Source organism: Neofelis nebulosa, chromosome 8 (assembly GCF_028018385.1).
Source record: "Neofelis nebulosa isolate mNeoNeb1 chromosome 8, mNeoNeb1.pri, whole genome shotgun sequence".
Lineage (NCBI taxonomy): Eukaryota > Metazoa > Chordata > Mammalia > Carnivora > Felidae > Neofelis > Neofelis nebulosa.
This window is the reverse complement of record NC_080789.1, coordinates 43,181,674-43,203,659: the sequence shown is the minus strand read 5'-3', so window position 1 is coordinate 43,203,659 and position 21,986 is coordinate 43,181,674. Positions and strand designations below refer to the sequence as shown.

Below are 21,986 nucleotides of genomic sequence, written 5' to 3'. Positions count from 1 at the left end.
TGTACTTCCGCAACTTCGCACAGGTTTCCCCACCCCGTCCCCTTATTTTGGCTAGCACTCCCCAAACTGCATAACTGAGATACTACGGATAAAAGAAAGAACACAGGGATCGAGATTCTCTTGATCTCTTATTATGAACTCAAGGGTGAAACAGCACTACGTGTGTAGTATTCATCTTTAAGAAATGTTCTACAAGGATGTGAATAATGAAATCAGCATTTGAGCAATATCAGATTGTCATTTCCATGAAAAATAGAATGTGAAGTTTAATTCCAAAACGTTGAACTGATGGTGTCTTTTGTAGACCTTCATCATATAGACATTAAGGCAAAAAGAGTACTCTGTTGAAGAATGAGCATCAAGAACATTGGATTATTAAAATAATTCATAGAATGTACAGTTTTTAAACGAATGCCTGACTATAAATTTTCTTGCATGTAGATGTCATTATGAAACTATGAATATAAATGTTGACAGCATAGTTTTGCCTATATACTATTCAGGTATAGCTACGTTGTAAAACATATCTATTCCAGCTTTGTTCCTTTCTATCCAACAGAAAATAAATGGAAATAGGGGCACCTGGGTGGCTCAGTCGATTAAGCGGCCAACTTCTCTGGTCATGATCTCCCGGTCCGTGGGTACAAGCCCCACGTTGGGCTCTGTGCTGACAGCTCAGAGTCTTGAGCCTGCTGTGGATTCTATGTCTCCCTCTCTCTCTGCCCCTCCCCTTGCTCATGCCTCTCCCTCTCTCTCTCTCTCTCTCAAAAGTAAATAAACATTTAAAAAAAAATTTTAAATAAGTACATAAAATGGAAGTATTATAAGATCACATTCAGCAAATAGCACAATTTAAAACTGCACTATTCTGCTACATGGGAAAGAATTTTTTGAGGGGGAAGAGGTTTCAAATAGGTTTGGGAAACACTGGACTGGATTAAACAACAATAAACTGATCTCTTTAATACAGAACTATTAAAATATTTTAATATGTAATATGTACTTTAATCTCTAATAAGTTAGGGTGGTCAATGACATGGATTTTCTATACAGTATTTCCTCCACACTTATTTGAATGTATTTTTTTTAAGGACTATCTTATTTCATTAAGATGGTATTTATGTTTGTGTGTATATGTTTACATATATGTGCATTCTGTATAAACACACACATATATATGCTTTGGTTTCCAAAGGAAATAATACAAAGATATACATAAAATTAGTTTAAATTTAAATAGCTAGCTGAAGGCAAGAGGGAAGAAAGGAATAGGGTGGAGAAGACCTGAATGGAAACCAGCCTTCTTTGCATTTACCTTGTTTTATGTTTGAGTTTGTAAACATGTAAATGTTTTTGTTATTTAACCCTTTACATTTTCTGGTACTCTTTATTTCTTTGTTTAAGAAAATTTTTTTTAATGTTTATTTATTTTTGAGAGAGAGAGAAAGCAGAGTGTGAGCAGGGGCGGGGAGGGAGAGAGAGAGAGGGAGATACAGAACCCAAAGCAGGCTCAAGGCTCTGAGCTGTCAGCACAGAGTCTGACGCAGGGCTCGAACTCACAAACCTCGAGATCATGACCTGAGCCGAAGTCGGACGCTCAGTCGACTGAGCCACCCAGTTGCCCCTCATTTCGTTGTTTAGATCCATATTTCCACTTGGTATCATTTTCCTTCTGCTTAAGGGACATAAACATTTCTTATGCTTCAGTCTGTTGGTTTTTAATCGTATCAGCTTTTTATGTTATAAAAAAGCTTTATTTCTCCTTATATTTTTCTCTATTAGGCGATTGCATTAACTGTATATTTTTTCCAGTCGAATGAGAAATAATTGGCATACATCACAGTATAAACTTAAGGGATACAGCATGAGGGTTTGCTTTACATATATTGTGAAATGAGTGACACAATAGGTTCAGCTAATGTCCATTTTCTCATACAGATACAGTTTATAAAAAGAAGGGGAGCTTGGGTGGTGCAGTCAGTTAAGCATCTGACTTTGACATAGGTCATGGTCTCATGGTTCTTGGGTTGGAGCTCCGCATTGGGCTCGGTGCAGACAGCTCAGAGCCTGGAGCCTGCCTCGGATTCTGTGTCTCCCTCTCTCTCTGCTCCTCCCCAGCTCGCACTCTGTCTCCTCCGTCTCTCCCTCTCTCTCTCTCAAAAATAAATAAACATTAAAAATAATTTTAAAAAAAGAAGAAGAAAGGATAAAAATTTCTCCTTGTGATGAGAACTCATAGGATTTACTCTCTTAACTTTCCTATGTATCATACAGCAGTGTTAGCTATAGTCATCGTGATGTGATGTGGGCCAGGAGCAAATAGTGAAGAAAGAATTCTTGAGACGTTTTCAGTGCAAAAACGTGTTTCTATTAAAACACGGGGACAGGACCCATGGGCAGAAAGAGCAGGGCTAGGATTGTAAAGGCAATTGATTATATACATCTAAGTTGGGAGGGTTGGGGGGGTCGGTGGTAAAGACTAAGGAACTTTCCAAAAGGATTTTCATATGTTAAAGATTTCCGGGATCCTGGAGATCTGGCTATTGTCAAGCTAAAATTGTTTCTTGCCTCTGGCAAAGCATTAATATTAATACAATTGTGAGTTCTTAGAGGAAAGTCCTGCTCTGTCTCAAGTATTTGTTGATGGGCTGCAAGTTGTAAGGTAATTTAAATTTAGCTACATTTCTTTTGCCTTTGTTCTCCTCATCAATCATGTTGTACATTATATGGATAGTACTTACTTATCTTATAACCGGAAGTTTGCATCTTTTGACAACTTTCGATCTCCTTAATTTTTGCTAGATATTATCATTGTGTGTAGGATTCTAAGCTTAACTTTAAAGATGTTGCTGCACTGTCTTCTATCTTCTTTCACATTATTTGTGATGAGAAATCCGCTGGATCATTCTCTTGGTTCCCATATACATCATATGTATTCTTCCTTTGGCTGATTTTAAGAATTTCTCTTCATCCTTGGTTTTGAGCAATTTGATGTGCCCTAGTGTCACATTGTTCATGTTTCCTAGGGTTCATTGAACTTTTTGTATCCACAGATTTTAATTAAAACAGAAAAATTTTATGCATTATCTATTAAAATATTAGAGGCTCCAATTACACGTACATTATACCATTTGAAGTTTCCCACTGAGTTCACTGATGCTCTTTTCATTATTTTTTTTTCTCATTCTTGCTTTTTCTACTAACTTTAACATTTGTGTCAGTTCTGTTTGGATTTCCATTGATTGATTTTTCTGCTCATTTTGGCCTATATTTTCTTGCATCTCTCTATGCAGATAATTTCTTATCAGGTACCAGATATTGCTAATTTTACCTTGTTGGGTGATGGTTATTTTTGTATTTCTATAAATATTCTGGATTTTTTTCCTGGCATGCATTCATGTTACTTGGCATTTTGATCCATTTTAGACTCGTTTTTAAGATTTGTTGGGCTGCACAAAAGCCGTAGTTTAGACTAGGATAAATATCCCCCACAATTAAGCCAAGATCCTTCTGAGTACTCTACATAATTCCCAAGATTATGAGGTTTTTCCAGTCTGGCTAGTGAAAAAAGGCACTATTCCCAGGACTGGGTGAGCATTAGGTAATATTTCCCTTATCTTTTTGAGTGATTCATTCCCTGGTCTTGGGTAAGTTCCTCATATGCATGTGCTAATCACTACTCTGCCAAATATCCAAGCAGGACCCTCTGAACATCTTTGGAGTTCTCTCTCTATGCAAGTCTCTCTTACCTGGTACTCCTTTATAGCCTGAAAATTCTCTCAAGGCAGTAGGCTGAAGTTTAGCTTATTGGTCTCCCTGTCAGGGAGCACTGGTCTTTCTTTGCTTGATGTTATGTGTGCCAACACCTGTTGTTTCATATATTTTATTTTTATTGTTTCAAGTGGGAAAGTAAATCTAGTCCTGTTATTCCATCTTGGGCAGAAGCAGAAGTGCTAACTATTGGCTGGGACTTTAATAGGAGTTTCTCCAGTCTTCCACTACTGAATCATCAAGGAAAACTAAGTACCTCATTTCTCATATCAATTTCTATATTTATCAGGAAATGATAGACTATTGTGTTAACAAATGAAACCTGAAAGCTCACAGGCGTTTTTTCCCCCATTTTTTTATTGACATGACACTGTATTTAAGTATACAACATGATTCAGTATATGTATATTGTGAAATGATTACCACAAATTGAGTTAATGTCCATCACCTCACATAGTTACAATTTCTTTTTCTTGTAATGAGAATGTTTAGGATCTAATAGCTTAGCCACTTCAAATATACAATGCAGTATGGTTGCATATAGTCACATCATCATGCTTTACTGTACATCCCCCAGAACTTATTTACCTTAGAACTGGAAGTTTTCACCTTTTGACCTCCTTCACCAATTTCACCCCCCCCCCCCATATCCATAAACCACCAATCTATTCTCTGTATGTATGAGTTTGTTTTTTTAGATTCCACATGTAAGTAAGATCATACAGTATTTGTTTTTTCATTGTCTGGCTCGTTTCACTTAGCATAATTCTTTAAACAATATAGGTTTAGTATCTCACTCACACAAAGTCCAATACTGGTTGGACCACTCTCCACATCACTTCTTCGTGCAGTGCCATGGGCTGATTTTATTTTGGTTCCATCATGCCAACATATGTTTTTCAGAGTCACCATTGAGAAAGCTAGAGGGCTGTACATGTATTTTTATAATCAGACCTGGAGGTGATATATGTCATTCCCACTCAAGTCCCTCTGGCCAGAATTAGTCTGATGACCCTAGCATGCTTGCATTAACTATCACTAGCACAGACTGCTTTTATGGTCATCAGATATTTACTTATTCCTTCCATCCCATAAACAGAATAAGTTCAAGTCCTCCTCCAAAGGATAAGCCCAATATCCTGTTTAGTTACTGAATCCGAATCTAATATCTCTGAGTAGAATGCAACAACCCAACAAAGTCAGTTGTGAACACTCTTGGCCTAGTGCCTCTATCTGTCCTCCACACAAACAATATTCAAAGGCAACACAAGACAACCGTAACAAACACTTCTACTGAGAAAGTGGAAGAATAGGAACCACACAGCAATTGTTGGTTCAGAATGATTGTGAAATCTTTAGATAGTAGACAGTATTCATACCTAATATACTGGAGGTCAGAAAAGTTTTTTTGATTAAGGAAGTAGGAGTTCCCTTGTCCATTGTTTTCTGTGGTATCTATCTTCTCCCTCTAAAATGTTCTTCCTTATTCATCATCCTCCTTGGCCAAAATGAATTGGGCATTGGGAAATATACCATCTTTGAGCCATAACCGTTATGCCCAGAATTCGTGATCCCCAAAGACCACCAGGGAGCCGAGTCCGATGCAAAAGCAAAAGAGCCTTTATTCGAGCTAGCTCAAGCTCAATCTCCTACCTGCACCGACACAGCAGTGAGATACCGGGGAGAGAGAGCGAGTTTCAAAAGCACAAAGGTTTTATAGGGGTCTAGGGGCAGTTGGTGAGGTAATGGCTGTGGCCTCAGTCGATTGGCTGGGGAAGGGTTGTGGCCTTGGCTGATTGGCTGGGGAAGGGTCGGAGTCCTGTTACTCAAGGGGAGGAGACATGGTTGGCCGGCATAGGTCCGCCCCTTCAATAACCTTCTCAGATTGCTTTCTGCCCATGGAAGTTTAAGATCCAAGTTATTCATAGGCTATTTTCGTAACAAGTTTACAATATCTTTGGGAATACATCTGTCTCAAAAAATCTGAAGGTCTTTCAGCTATATGCTCCCAATCAATTCCAAATACCAATACCCACACTTAAAGTACCAATTGGAGAAATTTTCAAGTCTTTCTTTGTTTTCTCACTTTGGTGCTTTTCTTGTTCACCTTAATGCCAGTTATCCTGAAATATGACTTTTGGGGAAATGGGTACATCCTCATCTGTTCATTTGCTAAGGACCTTTTAATCACTTAAGAAGATATCCTTGGAGTCACATTCTTCATCTCCTCTTTGCCCTAATCGCACGAAAGTTTTATGACATTAGTCTCTCAAAGTCTTTTTAAGATCTCATATCTTATTATATGCTATATAGAAGCAGTTCTTTTCCATGCCTCAAAAGCCCCACATTTCTTGACTCTAGCTTTCATTTCTTTCTCCAAGCTGGCCAGTTTTTTACTCTTAAAATATCGTGTTGAACCCATACCGCAACCAACAACCACTATTTTGTTTTCCAATCTCTGCTTAGAGCTTCAAGTTCAGTGGACTCATGATTCTGTGTTATAGATCACATTTTTTCAGATGTTTTGGCCCTGAATCACATGGATTGCTGTTATTCCTGCCTCTGACATAAGTTTCCTTACTGCTTGCCAGCTAACTGTTAAATTCCCCACACGGTTCAGGCAATCTTACCACCAACATTTGTGGGCTAAAGGAAGAATAAAAATGGAAACCTACATACAATCTCATTGTTTGCTCAGTAATTCAATCTTTATTTAGTAAAGAATGTATGGTTTCAGGGATTTCACCTACCTTGCTCAGATTTGGATTTAATCAGAATAATTTTGCTCATTTTCATTTATATAATCAGTAACTAAATTTTTACTTCTGAAATAATCAAAACTATTAAAATTAAAAGGCAAAGTTTAATGGGTGAATAACGATTTTAAGTATTGAAATTTTTTTTGGAAAATCTAAGTCTTGTATATTTGTATAAATATAAAATTCACCATTCTGGTGATCATGTCCATCTAGTGGCCAATGTAAAGAACTGATGTCATGCTTCACTTAGGTAACATACAGATCTACATTTACCCCTACTTAACAGTGATGGAAATTGTTACCATTGAAAAATGTCTTCCTTACCCCAAAAATGGGAATATGAAGAGAGAAGGAAGGAAATAGATCTTCAGTAGTTCTGCTAAACAATATTATATTATGTAAGAATCCACTGCTTTCATGTTGCTTTAAAAGATTTGACAAGTGGATCTTTTCTCTTACCTAAGAGTTGACATAGTTAAAATCTTCCCTGGACTCTGAAGCAGTGTCTGTCTCTTACATCATCAGCAACAATATTCACAAACTATTTTACCATTCACATATAAATGCCTTTTGTTTTAAAAACATGTCAGTGTCGTGGGTCACACTGAACATGTGCTAAGGTTAGAATGAGAAGAATCTTTCATTTTATAACACCCTGTGTGTGTGTGTGTGTGTGTGTGTAATATGTGATGTCCTATAAAATCTGGGCCCACAGCAGGAATCCTTCCTACTTAGGTCTCAGGATGGTTTAAGTTTAGATTTTTATTATGGCTTCACTCGACTTTGAGTAGTAAGTTTTATGAAGCTAGTCTAGGCTGTCCTATAAAATAGACGCCGAAATTTTAGTGGCTTAACAATTTAATTCCTTAGTGGCACAAGTTGGAGAGAAGGTGAATTGGATTCAATCTCTCTTGCTGAGACAAAACCCTGGGTCCCTTGCTGGGACCCTTACCCTGGTTAGCTCATTGACCTGCAATATTACCAGAGATCCCAAAGTCATTCATTGGACAATTGCTTTACCAATGTGAAGAATAACTATCTTATTGATTCTCTTGCTATTATAAAGTAAGAGGTTATTTTTTTCTCATTTCTTCCCTTTTTTTTGTTGAATTAATATGGCATTTATATTCAGACCACTGTTCTTATTAATTGCAGATCTTATTAATTGCATTTCTTATTAATTGCAGATCTTTATCCTAGAGGCAACTAGTAATAACACAAATAAAATTTAAGATAAGTGTTCGTGAGGTTGTAAAGAAATTGGAAACACTGTACATGGTTAGTGGGCATATAAAATTGTGCTGCAGTTCTGGAAAACAGTATGAAGATTGCTTAAGAAATTATAGTAGAGCTACCCTAAGATCCAGAAATCCCACTTCTGGGTGTATATCCAAAAAATTGAAATCAAGATCTTGAAGAGATATCTGCACTTCCATGATCACTGTAGTACTATTCACAATAGCCAAGATATAGAAACAACCCAAGGGTCCAGCAATAGATGAATGGAAAAGGAAAATGTGGTATATACATGCAATGGGATATTATTCAGCCATAAAAAAGGAAAGCCCTGGGGTGCCTGGGTGGGTTAGTTAAGCATCTGACTCTTGATTTGAGACTCAAGTCATGATCTCATCATTCGTGGGTTTGAGCCCCATGTTGGGCTCTGTGCTGACAATGCTGGGGTTGGGGGTGAGGTGCTTGAGGTATCGGGGAATTGTTATTCAAAGGGTATAAAGTTTCAGTTATGTTAGTTGAATAAGTTCTAGAAATCTGCCATATAGCATAGTGTCTATAGTTAGCAATATAGTATGGGGCACTTCAAAATTTGTGAGGAAGGTAACTCTCGTGTTAAATATTCTTACCACAAAAACAAACAAACATCAAAAGGACACAAGGAAACTCTGGGAGGTGTTGGTTATGTCTTTTACCCAGATTATGGTGATGCTATCGTAGGTGTTTGCATATGTCCAAACTCATCAAACTGTACACATAAAATATGTAAAGTTTTATCATATCAATTATACCTCAATAAATCTGATTTTATAAAGTATTATTTTTGTTATGGGCATCATTTCTTATAATCCTTTCAGGAATTTTGAACATTGACTGTTATACTATTTGTATTACTCAGTATCATTCTTTTTTATATCATCCATATATAGCATAAATTCTTCAGTAGCACACTGCAACATGCAGGCATTCTCCCACCCTCAACTCTATGCACAATATACTGTTTCTTGCCATAGCACTAGTAGAAGCATCATGTTTATATAAGTATATTTTTAAAAAGATAGTGTGGGAACTCTCCATATGAAATTATTATAATTCTCTTTGTTTTTAGTTTATATTGGGAAGAATCTCTTAGTAGGTTTTCTTATTCTTCCTTGTGTAGAGGAGCTTCTGTGATATGGATGGACTTCATAATATGAGGGCTTTTGGTCAGGAGAGCTTGCAGAGTGTACTGGAGTTTAGGCTAGGCAGAAAACAGGTGATTGGGCTTTTTAAAATTTATGTCTACAAGCATGTCAAAGTCTTCTATTTACAAGTTAAGGCAGAATATTAATAAAATTTTTCCCATAGAACTAGAGACTTAATAGCAATTTAGTTTTAGGTGAAAGCATTACCAGATCTAAGGTGTCATTAAAATATTTTTTTTAATTTTTTTAAATGTTTATTTATTTCTGAGACAGAGACAGAGCATGAATGGAGAGGGGCAGAGAGAGAGGGAGACACAGAATCTGAAGCAGGCTCCAGGTTCCGAGCTGTCAGCACAGAGCCCAATGTGGGGCTGGAACTCAGGGACCATGAGATCATGACTTGAACCGAAGTCTGACGCTTAACTGACTGAGCCACCCAGGCGCCCCTTTTAAAATATTTTTTTAGAAAGATTTAAAAAAATTTTTTTTAACGTTTATTTATTTTTGAGACAGAGAGAGACAGAGCATGAACTGGGGAGGGGGAGAGAGAGAGGGAGACACAGAATCGGAAGCAGGCTCCAGGCTCCGAGCCATCAGCCCAGAGCCCGACGTGGGGCTCGAACTCATGGACCGCGAGATTGTGACCCCGGCTGAAGTTGGACGCTTAACCGACTGAGCCATCCAGGCGCCCCAAGAAAGATTTTTAATTATGCTGTTCAATCAGGGGGAAAAATGGGCTTCAAAGAGTTCCTGAGAATTCCAAAATGCAACTAGATTTTTGCAGTTATACATATACCTAGATAATTATAATTTATACGCATACTATGCATGTTTGAACTGACTTGCAATACATGTTTTTAATGCATATAATTCCTTTGCCATCAGATATTAATTCCTGTTCTTTCAAAGATGTTGTGTTCACCATTTGTGTGTGTGTGTGTGTGTGTGTATATATATATATATATATATATATATATGTATTTTTTTTAATATAATTTATTGTCAAATTAGTTTCCATACAACACCCAGTCCTCATCCCAAATCATTTGTATATTAAGACTAGTTCTTAATTAGAATGATAGAATAATTTTCACTTGTACCATACTTTGGGTAGGGGATGACTTGATACAAGTTATTCTACATTAGAACTATGTTTTAACTAATATATTTTCTTTAAAAATATATACCAGATTTAAGTTGGTCTTTTCTTTCTTTCTTTTTTTTCCTTTTCTTTTAAAATAGAAAAACCTCTCAATGATTCAGGCAAAAGACAAGGATTTTCACACGCATAAGAGGAGATAAAGCTTTCCAGAGTTTATAGCTAAACTGAAATATCTTGGAAAAGGAATGAATTGGTTTCTAGCAAGGAATATAAGTGAGAACATTTGGCTTGAAAACATTTGTTTGCTATTGCTGATTTATTGTTTGTTTGATTCTGTAATTACATCTGTCTTATAGTGGCTGTGAGAAAAATAGAGGCTCTGTCCTTGTGGTATCTTACCTCTTTCAAGTATGTATAATTTTTGGTGAAGGGTGGTATATGAGAACTCATCACTCAGTCTAGTCATTTTTTCAGAAGAGTAAATTATGATCTGTCCTCTGAGAGCTGCTGAAGTCTCTCTTGGCTACTGTAAACAAACTTTCATGTAACAATTTTTGTAGTTTGAAGGAATATGAGTGATTAAAGTGTCAAAAAATGTAGAAAGTTAACCAATGAAATTAGTAGTATGAATTTAAATCTACAATCTTAAAATGAAAATGAAATGTCATTCATTTATTACCATCAAATTACCCTAATTGTAATGTTTAGTCCTCACATTGACAAGGGGACTAAAAATGTGATCTTAAACATTCTGGGGACTCCTTTCCCCCTATTGTTATACAAAAAACAAAAAGCAAAAAACCTGGGGTCTTTGTTCCAAAAGATAGGTGAATCATCTTAAGTAATCAAGTCAATAATCATTATTATCCTTCCAAACTAGTCACCATTGAGATGCCAATATCATTACCCTTCCGGGTTTGGACATGCACCCAACACAGTCCAATGACACAGAAATACTGATGGAGGCTGGGAGAACCATGTTGGATATTCTACTTTCCAGAGGCCACCACGCTACCGTCTGAAATCTTGATGTATACTCAAGGCTTTGATTGTAATACTGGCAGTAGCCTTTAATTTTAGCTCCTTTTTTGTTTTTAAGTTTATTTATTTTGAGAGGAAGGAGTGCTGGAGAGGGTAGAAAGAGAGGGAGGGGGAGAGAGAGAACCCCAAGCAGACTCCACACTGTCAGTGCAGAGGCTGATGCAGGGCTCAGTCCCAGGAACTGTGAGGTCATGTCCTGAGCCCACATCAAGAGTTGGAGTCTTAACTGACTGAGCCATCAAGGCACCCCTTTATTTTTAGCTACTTAAGCTTTCTGGCATGCCAAAAATCTTGAGGCAAAGAATTACAGAATGTCTGTCTACCTACTTGGAATGCCTTTTTGGAATTATGGAGATAGGAATGGAACATACAATGAGCAAAAAACTTAAGAAATCATCTTACCGACAAGATGGAGTATATCCATGTGCACTATCCTTCCCATTAAATATAGATAAAAACCTCATATTATATATGTGACATATATATGAGATATTTTTTAATGTTTTTAAATCTTTATTTTTGAGAGAGAGAGAGAGAGAGAGAGAGAGAGAGAGAAACTGTGAGTGGGGGAGGGGCAGAGGAAGAGGGAGACACAGAATCCGAAGCAGGCTCCAGGCTCTGAGCTCTCAGCACAGAGTCCAATGTGAGGCTCAAACCCACAAACCACAAGATCATGACCTGAGCTGAAGTTGGATGCTTAACCGACTGAGCCACCCAGGTGCCCCTAGAAGACTCTTAAAGTTGGAGAGATAAAAAAGCAAAGTAGCCAGAGACTCCAGACTCAAGAAATGACACAAAGTGAGCTCCGTGTATTTCCTCTTTGACTCCTGTATATATTGGACTAGATATGACAGAAGCCTAAATCCCAGAAATGCCAATGGATACAGAAAATAAAAGCCTCAAGAAAAGTCTGCTCTCTCTTGACAAAGAAAAAGGGCAACCTAGTCAGGAAGAAATGTTTCTTTTTTCTTTTCTTTGATAACCATCCAACTTTGGACAAATATGGGGATGGGGAGGGGAAGCAACAATCCTCCTATCTTTTTTAGCAAAGGCTAAGTGGAGAGCCTAGACTATCATCCTTGACCTATGCTAGTAAGGGACCCCTCCCACCTCCTCTCTACCAGTGTTGTGTCAGAGGAGGCTTCTCGCCCTCATGAGGCAATAATATGGTGCCCCTTCCCTCCCAGCCAGGATGGTATCTGAAGAGGCCAATTATGGAACCTGGACTTTCACTACCACACAGAAGTAATGAAGTGTCCCTCATAACCACCTCCCCATGGTGCTAGTGGAGGCTGAGTAGGGAGCTTAGATTTTCATCCTACCTGGTAATAAAAAGGCAACCCTTACTCTCCCAGTGGGATGATGATGTCAGCAAAAGCAAAAGGGGAACCTGGATATCCATCTCCTTCCAGTAATAACAAGGTATCCCTCCTACAGGGTTAGTAAGAGTGGGGAGTCTGGACTTTCACCCACCAATCAAGTGATAAAGAGGTGGTGTCCCTTTTTCCCCACTGGAGCAGTTTTAGTGAAGACCTGCGAAAACAGGAGGATTTAATAAAACCTAGAGTCTCATAACATAAAATTCAAAAAGTTAAGCACACAATGAAAAATCGCTCATCATACCAAGAACCAGAAAAATCTCAATATGAATAAGAAAAGACAACAGACGCCAACACCCAGATGACAGAGACATAAGAATTGTCTCACAAGAATTTTAAAGGGCTCATCATAAAAATGCTTCAAAGAGGAATTATAAAAATGCTTAAAACAAATGAAAAAATAGAAAGTATCAGCAAAGAAATGGAAATTATAAAGAAGATTTAAATGGACATTTTACAACTGAAAAATATAATAACCAAAATAAAAAATTCACTGGATGGGTACCTGCTGGCTTAGTCAGTAGAGCATGAGACTCTTGATCTTGGGGTCATGAGTTTGAGCCCCATGTTGGGTGTAGAGATTACTTAAAAAAAAACTTACTGGATGGGTGCAACAGTTGAATGAAAATGACAAAAGAAAAAAAATCAGTAAACTTGAAGATAGAACAATAGAAATTACAAAATCTGAACAACAGAGAGAAAATGGACCAAAGGGAAAAAGTGAACAGATAGGGATCTATAAAGCAAGAACAAAATATCTATGTGTGTCATTGGAGTCTCAAAAGGAATAGAGAAAGATAGGGAGGGGGAGAAAAAAACATCTTAAGAAATAATGGCTGAGAACTTCCAAAATTTGGGTACAAACATGGACATAAATCTGAGTGAGGCCCAAATGTGATGAACTCAAAGAAGTTCATGCCAAGATACATCATAATCAAATTTTAAAAAATTTAAGACAAGGAAAAATGTTTAAAGCAGTGGGAAAAAAGCAATGCATTACCTAATGGAAAACAACAATTTCAAGGTCATCAAACTTCTAATCCAAATCCATGGAGGCCCAAAGGAAGTGGCACAACATTTTCAATTTCAATTTCAATTTCAAAGAATAGTCAACCAAGAATCCTACCCAGAGGGAGAATATACTTCAGGAATGAAGGTGAAATTAAGACACTTTCAGATTCAGGAGAACTAAGATAATTTGTCATAAGCAGACCCACTCTAAAAGAATAGCTAAGGAAATTCTTCAAACACTAAGATAATGATGAAACAAGACTCTTGGACCATCAGGAGTGAAGAAAAAAGCAAAAAGTAAAAGTATGGGTAAATATAAGAAACCATTTTTCCTTAATGTTTTCTAAATTATGTTAGACAGTTGAAGCAAAAATTATAATATTGTTTGATATGGTTCTTAAGGCATGTAGAAAAAATATTTAAGACAGTTATAGTATTGGTGGACTGAGTGGTGAAGGAACCTAAATGGAAGTAATATTTCTATACTTCAAACTGGTAAAATGCTGACACCAGTAGTTTGTGACAAGTTACATAAGTTATGTAATATCTAAAGCAACCTCTAAAAATTACATATATATATATGTATATATATATATATATACTAAAAAGAAGTATGTATAAATTAAAGTGGAATTCTAAAAAATGTTCAAATAGTTCACAAGAAGGCAGGAAAAGTGAAACAAGTGAATGAAAAACAATGGGACCAAATAAAAAATAAACAATAAAATAGTAAACTTATGCTTTAACTTATCAATAAGTACATTAAATGTAAAATAGTCCAAATACATCAACTAAAAAACAGATTATCAGAATGGGTTTTTTAAAAATGTGAGCCAACAATATGCTATAACCAAGAAAGTCACTTCAAATATAATGATTTGGATAGGTGGAAAGCAAAAGGTTAGAGAAAGACATGTCATATAAATAATAATCAAAAGAAAGCATGAGTGGCTTTATAGGGGCGCCTGGGTGGCTTAGTTGGTTAAGAGTCTGACTTAGGTTCAGGTCATGATCTCAAGGTCCCTGAGTTCCAGCCCTGCCTTGGGCTCTGTGCTGACAGCTCAGAGCCTGGAGCCTGCTTCAGATTCTGTGTCTCTTTTTCTCTCTGCCCCTCCCCTCTCTCTGTGCACACACATGCTCTCTCTCTTTCTCTCTCTCAGAAATAAATAAACATTAAAAAATTTTCTTAAAAAAAGAAAGAAAGTAGGAGTAGCTTTATTAATATCAGATAAAGTAGATTTCAGAGCAAAGAAAATTACCAGAGAACAACATTACATAATGATACAACAATCAATCCATTAAAGAAATTTTAATTAAAGTTTTATATGCCCTAAAAAACAGACCTTTAGAATATAGGAAGGAAAATTGATACAACTTGAAAAATAGAAAAGTTCCCAATTATATTTGGAAATCTCAACACTCTTCTCTCAACAGGCAGACAGAAAATCAGCAAGAATGTAGAAGAACCTAATACCATTAACCAACTAGGATCTAATTGACATTTACAGAAGAACACTCCACTTAACAACTAAATAATATACATTCTTAGGAAGTGCCTTGGAACATTAACCACAATTGGCCATATTCTGAGCCATAAAATGAAAATAACAAATTCAGGACAATTGAAATTATATAGAGTATGTATGTAGATTTATGATGCCTTGATATCTGGTACAGTAAGTCCTCTAGCTTTGTTCTACTTTTTAAAGACTGTCTTAGCTGGGAATGCAAGCTGGTGAAGCCACTCTGGAAAACAGTATGGAGGTTCCTCAAAAAACTAAAAATAGAACTACCCTGCGACCCAGCAATTGCACTACTAGGCATTTATCCACAAGATACATGTGTGCTGTTTCAAAGGGACACATGCACTCCCATGTTTATAGCAGCACTATCAACAATAGTCAAAGTATGGAAAGAGCCCAAATGTCCATCGATGGATGGATGGATAAAGAAGATGTGGCATATCTATACAATGGTGTATTACTCAGCAATCAAAAAGAATGAAATCTTGCCATTTGCAATTATGTGGATAGAACTGGAGGGTATTATGTTAAGTGAAATTAGTCAGTCAGAGGAAGACAAAAATCAGATGACTTCACTCATATGAGGACTTCAAGAGACAAAACAGATGAACATAAGGGAAGGGAAACAAAAATAATATAAAAACAGGGAGGGGGACAAAACAGAAGAGACTCATAAATACGGAGAACAAACTGAGGGTTACTGGAGGGATTGGGGGAGGAGGGATGGGCTAAATGGGTAAAGGACACTAAGGAATCTACTCCTGAAATCATTGTTGCACTATATGCTAACTAATTTGGATGTAAATTTTAAAAAATAAAAAATTAAATTAAAAAAATACTGTCTATATTCAAAGACTTACTTTGAATTTTGAAATCAATTTCCACCAAAAAAGAAAAAGTTATGTGGATTTTCTTTAGAAATGATTTAAATTTCAATATCCAATCCTCTCTAATATTAACTGTCCCAGTTCATAAACATTTTATATCTATTCATTTAGTTAAGTCTTTACAAATTTATCTTAGTGATATTTTGTAGTTTTTCAGTGTACAGATTTTTTATGTCATTTATTGGATATATTTTTATATATTTGTTATCTTTGAAGCTATTTGTTTCTAAAGTATATATGGAAATACAATTTTGTGTATTTTCCTAGCATTTGGAACTGATAATTTCACTTTTTTCATACAGTATTGTTGGTGCATTCACTTGAATTTTCTATGTAACCCAGTCTTGTTATGTATGAATAATAATAGATTCCAATAATGATACATTTCATATCTTTTTTATTATGTATTTATAGCTCACATATTTTATTATACCACCTAACCCCCTTATTATTTTGTTTTATTATTTTTTTTAATTTAATGTTTATTTATCTTGAGAGAGAAAGAGCAGGGGAAGGGCAGAGAGAAGGAGAAAGAGAATCCCAAGCAGGCTCCACACTGTCAGTTCAGAGCCTGATGAAGGGCTTGATGTCACGAACTTCGAAATCATGACCTGAACTGAAATCAATAGCTGATTGTTTAATCGACTGAGCCACCCAGGTGTCCTGTCCCCTGTATTATTTTAAATAAAAATAATGAGACATCTTGTTACATTCCCAATTTGGGGGGAAAGCTTTCAATATCTTACCATTATATCTTGATGCCCATGGAAGAGTTTTTTGTTTGTTTTTGGTTTTGGTAGATATTCTTAATCAAATTAAAAACATTTTATTCCTAGCAATCTAAGAGGCATTTTCTCTTTTTAACTATGAATGGGTTTTCATCTTTCACTTATGATATATTTTCATGACCTGAATTACTAAACCAAGAACTCTTGGCTTATTTAAATCACATTCAAAAGATGCATTTGTTGAGTGCCTCTACTGTACCAGGCCATCTGCGAGGTATTGGAAATACAAAGATAAACTGTCATAGAATGGGTACTAAATGTTTCTGAAGCAGAACTAAAAATAATGACTAACTACAAACATAATACAAAAAAAATCTATTTTTTATTAAAATAAATTTTTAAAAAGTTGAATTGATTACAATCATTAGAATAACTTTAATCCAAGCAAACATGCACAATTGAATTTAAATTCTTATCTTTCAGACTTGGGATGATGGTTTAGCGCAGGTTGCTAAAGCATGGGCAAACAAGTGCAAGTTCAAACACAACTCCTGTTTATCAAAATCCTATGGATGTCATCCAACTTTTCAATATGTTGGAGAAAATATCTGGCTAGGTGGATTCAGCATATTTTCACCAAGATTTGCTGTTATTGCTTGGTTTAATGAAACTGCATTTTATGATTATAATACCCTATCATGTTCCAAAGTTTGTGGCCATTACACACAGGTAAATATTTGATATTTTATTGATTAGTTCTTATTTATGCACATTTCGATCAAAAGACAACTTTTTGAGCATTTTCTTTTAAGTGTCTTTTGAGTATCTAAAAAATACACCTTTATTTGAAAGCTATTTATACTGGGAATAGAATTCTATGTACTGATTTTTTTTGTGTATTTGTTTTGTTTTTCTGAGTTTAAAAATCTTAAAAAGTGAGACTGTCATCTCACTTGCATTGTTTCCAACTAGAAATCTACTATAATCTTTTATTTATTCTTTCATACTTAATGTGTCTTTTTGCTCTGACTGCCTTTAAACCGTTTCCCATTATTACAGGTCTCCAGCAGTTTCATAATAATGCACTGCAGTTTTTTTCATGCTTTTTGTGCTGCCGTTTACTAAGCTTCTGGGAACTGTAGGTCTATGGTTTAAATCAAATTTTGAAAAATGTTTGCCATTATTTCTTCAAATATTTACCATTCTCACTTGTTCCTCCCTTCAGAGTTGTTACCCATGTAGAAGACCACTTGAAGTTTTTCCATAGTTGACTGATGTTTTCTTCTCTCTTGATTATTTCCCCTCTATGATTAATTTCAAAGAGTCCTATTGCTATACCTTAAGTTCACTATTTTTTCCTCTTTTAATATCATCAATGACTGTATCTAGTATGTTTAATCTTTCATCTAGCTTTTTAATCACATGGGATACAGTTATACTCACTATTCTAATGTTTTCCTTCCTAATTTACCATCCATGTTAGTTCTGTGTTAGTTTAAATGGATTGATTTTTCCTCTTCGTTATGGGTCAAATTTTCCTGCTACTTACCCCACTGGAGAAATTTTATTATATTTTCAACTTTGTAAATTTTGCCTTTTTGGATGCTGCATTTATTTATATAACTATAAATATTCTTGAACTGTCTTCTGGGATAGTTACATCATCTGAAAATTGGTTCCTGTAAGGCAAGACTCTTATGCAGATTCTACCCAATGCCCCAGAAATTGATATTTTCCAGTGTGGCTAGTAGAAATAGGCTCCCTTCCTAGCCCTGTTTAAGTCTTAGCATTCTTTCCTCTAGTTTTTATAGGTAGTTCTTTCCCAGACCTAGGGTAGTTTCTTCACATGCATGCTGATTAATGCTCTGCTGAATTGATGGTGAGGACTCCTTGTAGATCGCTATAGTTGTGTCACTATACGATTTTTACCACCCCGGTGCTATGTTCCTGCCTCCTTGGTCTCCCCACATTTCCAGCTCTGCCTCTGAATCAGCTGAATTCAGCTGTGTGAATCCATCAAGCTTCTCCTGGTTTCCCACACCTCAACCCCCCACTTCCCCTGCCATGACCTGGAAACTCACAGCAATAATGTGGAACAATTGTACAGCCTGAATCTTTTCCTCTCAAACCACATCGGGCATTGATGTTAGTTGCCTGATGTTAGTACCTTGAAAACATTATTTCCTGTTATTTTTCCAAGTATTCTGGTTGTTTCAGTGGGAATTTTTGGTGAGAAGTAGAGGTCACTTTTAAGCTAAGCCAATCCTGAAAATGGCACTGAGCTCCTATGAAGCCTCATTTGAGTGACAGAAAGGGCTGTCTTCTCCAAACTTACTCATCTGTATAAGATATATACAATGACTCAAAGCAAGTCATTTTTATCAGAGAAGCACTGAACAAAGAGGTTAGCAGCTTCCATGCTCCCCCTCTATTCACTCTTTGCCCAATACCAGGACACTGTAAGTCTGGACACTCTTCTCAGGATAGATGTTGTCTGCAAAGAATATAGTTTGGCTACTGCTGGGAAAATTGAAAGAATAGAATCCAAATGTCAGGTGTACTGATAACAAGCAGAATGCAATATCCCTAATATGGCATCAAGACCAAGTTACAACCTTTATATAATCCTTTGACTCTCTCTCTTTTGTTTCCAGAAAAAAGGAACCTTTTCCCAAATAACCCTCCTCCCCTAGCATTGCTGCATCAGAATTGGAAGTTCACTCCTCACTGGCTAATTTACACATATGCTTAGGTAATTAGGAATGGGTGCATTCTTCCTATTGGTTCAACAACTATATCTTGCTTATGTTCTAAACAAAATAAGCCAAAAATTTCTTGCATTTACCATTACAGATATTCATACTGAAGTTACAAGCAGTGTTTGCATTGTCACATCTAGTCCCTTTAATGAAAGCAATACATTTTAAACCTACACATAGTCAATATTTACTTTTACCATTCCCAAAGCCAAAACAGAATCACAACTTAGATACATTAAACAAACAGAATTTTATGGAGTTGTCATTTATTCGTGAACCAAATTTTTAGACATGGTTTCCTAAAATATATACCTGCTTGCAGTTGTATAGCTTATTAACTTTTTGAAACATTCAAAAGGAAAAGGATCTCTTTTGGATCTAGCTTAATTTCATTTTATTAAGTAGGAAACTAGAATTTATCTGTCAGAATTTATCTGTCAGTCTCTAAAGCCACAGACATGGTTAGAAGCAAAACTCATTTCTTAATTCTCAGTTCACTGTCCTTTTTATTACCCTTTGCTTTTTCTCAGGCAACCAAAGAGGCATTAAAATATATTTTGCAAAACTGTTGATTCTGGCTACACCTACGCCATAGGAAATAGTGACTAACACATCAGTTTATAAAATATGTTAATAAATTTTGTTAAACGAATTATAAAATAAATGAATTCATAAAATTCATTTATGTTGTCAAAATCTATTTTAACTTTCCTTGGAGGATTTTGCTTTTCAAATGGAGGAAATCAGTATTCTCCCTTAATTCATTGAGGAAATAGAGAAAAATTCCCTTCTATCATTGTCACAAAGAAATAGTAATCTGCTTCACTTTTTTTCTCTCTCTCCCCATGTCTGGTTTTCCATAGGAGTCTTCTTCTTTTTGAATAACTTTGCTATTCTTTGCAACTAGACAAAAATAAAGATTCACCATATCTGTGTCAGGCATCTTTCTTCAGTAAACTCATTATGTCCTTAATCTCTATCCCTGTCTGTCTCTTGTGACTTAACAAAGGTAAGAATATGGTTAAGACCACAAAATTTGAAATGTGATCATAAATGAAGTAGAATATTTCTGATAAAAAGAAAGAAAATTTCATTATTGCTTTCCCTTATATTATGATTTTAATATCATTTGTATGATATGCCCATGGAGAAAATTTAAATATATTTCATAAGTCATCTAAAAAATATAACTGTTTATGTTATATTCTCCTTTTGATTTATGAGAATTAACAGTGAGGAAAAACTAGTTAGGCCTCAGGAGAGCAGACTTAACAAAATAGTTGTTTAATAGTAAAAATTAAGGAAAAAAACACAATAAATAGCGTGCATTCATTTTTGATAGCATGATAAAGATTAGACCTGTTCTCATAATGCATTATTTCCCTAAAGTTGTTTTACATATTTTATTTTAAAATTCCTTTCCTTATAGGTAGTTTGGGCCAATTCATATAAAGTCGGTTGTGCAATTACAATGTGTCCTACACTTGGGAACCATGAAACTGCCATATATGTATGCAACTATGGACCTGCGTAAGTTATTTTGCTATTCAAAATATTTTAAATTAAAATACATGTTAAGAATTGTTTCCAAAATAGAACCTTATACTAAAGAGACAAGTATATTTTTGATAAGTGAAGTCTCGTGCTCGCTTCGGCAGCACATATACTAAAATTGATAAGTGAAGTCTCTATAACACTACTCAAAAGAAATACATTAAAATAGAAGGTGGTGAGAGAATATTACCTTATGTAAAAAAATTATACTTGTCATGAAATAATTAAACTTGAGAGTGAATATTATGGAAACTTTAAAGTTTAAAAAAAAAGATAACAAAATACATTGTCACAGTAATATCTAAATATTTGGAACACAAAATAGGGTGGCAGAGGCTTATCTAGTGTAACATACTGGGGAAGAGTAAATGATTGAGAATGACAGTGAAAAGTATAGTTTTCTAGGAAAAGAATATCATAATTTTTAATTGCCTTGCTGATAACTTTATATCTAAATGGAAATAGAACATTAGCCTAAGGGGAATCCCAAACAATGAAATTCTGGAACTCTTATCCCAATACATAGAAACATGAAAGAAGATAAAAATCAGTTAGTAGTTCAACTCTTTTAACAAACAAAATTTTAAAAACAAAATGTACAAAAAAATGAAAACACAGGCAAAGAATAAATATATATAATTTGCAAAACCAATCTGATATGTGCAAAAATTGCTATGGAGAGGTACAAAATGTGTACATCTCTTTCTGTATTTTCTATGGTTCTCTCTCAGTTAAAAATAAAAACAAGAATGACAAATACACACCCTTAAAACTTGGGGCAGAGTAAAATTTTTATAAATACCAGAGAAATTGCAGAACCACTGAATGCTTATTTATTACCATTCAAAATAGAATACAGAGAGAAAAAAGAATCCAAAAAAGATAAAAAGAGCATCAGTTATCTGTGAGATAAGTTTAGGGAGAAATGGTTTCCTGAAAGACAGGGACAGAAAAATATTTGAAGAAATATGGCCCAAAACTTTCCAACCTTAAGGAAAATTATAAACTCACTGACCCAAGAAGGCTAACAAATCCCAAATCTGCAGAAAGAAAAC

The 21,986-nt window shown here is 35.5% G+C and overlaps 1 protein-coding gene across 1 annotated transcript in view; it reads left to right on the top strand.

Annotated features, from left to right (window-relative positions):
- GLIPR1L1 (GLIPR1 like 1) overlaps nucleotides 1-21,986 on the top strand; it is a 36,066-nt gene that overhangs the window by 657 nt on the left and 13,423 nt on the right. The window contains exons 2-3 of the mRNA XM_058742002.1: nucleotides 17,102-17,347; nucleotides 20,807-20,907. Coding sequence (XP_058597985.1) covers nucleotides 17,102-17,347; nucleotides 20,807-20,907 — 347 coding nt within the window. The remainder of the gene's footprint in view (nucleotides 1-17,101; nucleotides 17,348-20,806; nucleotides 20,908-21,986) is intronic.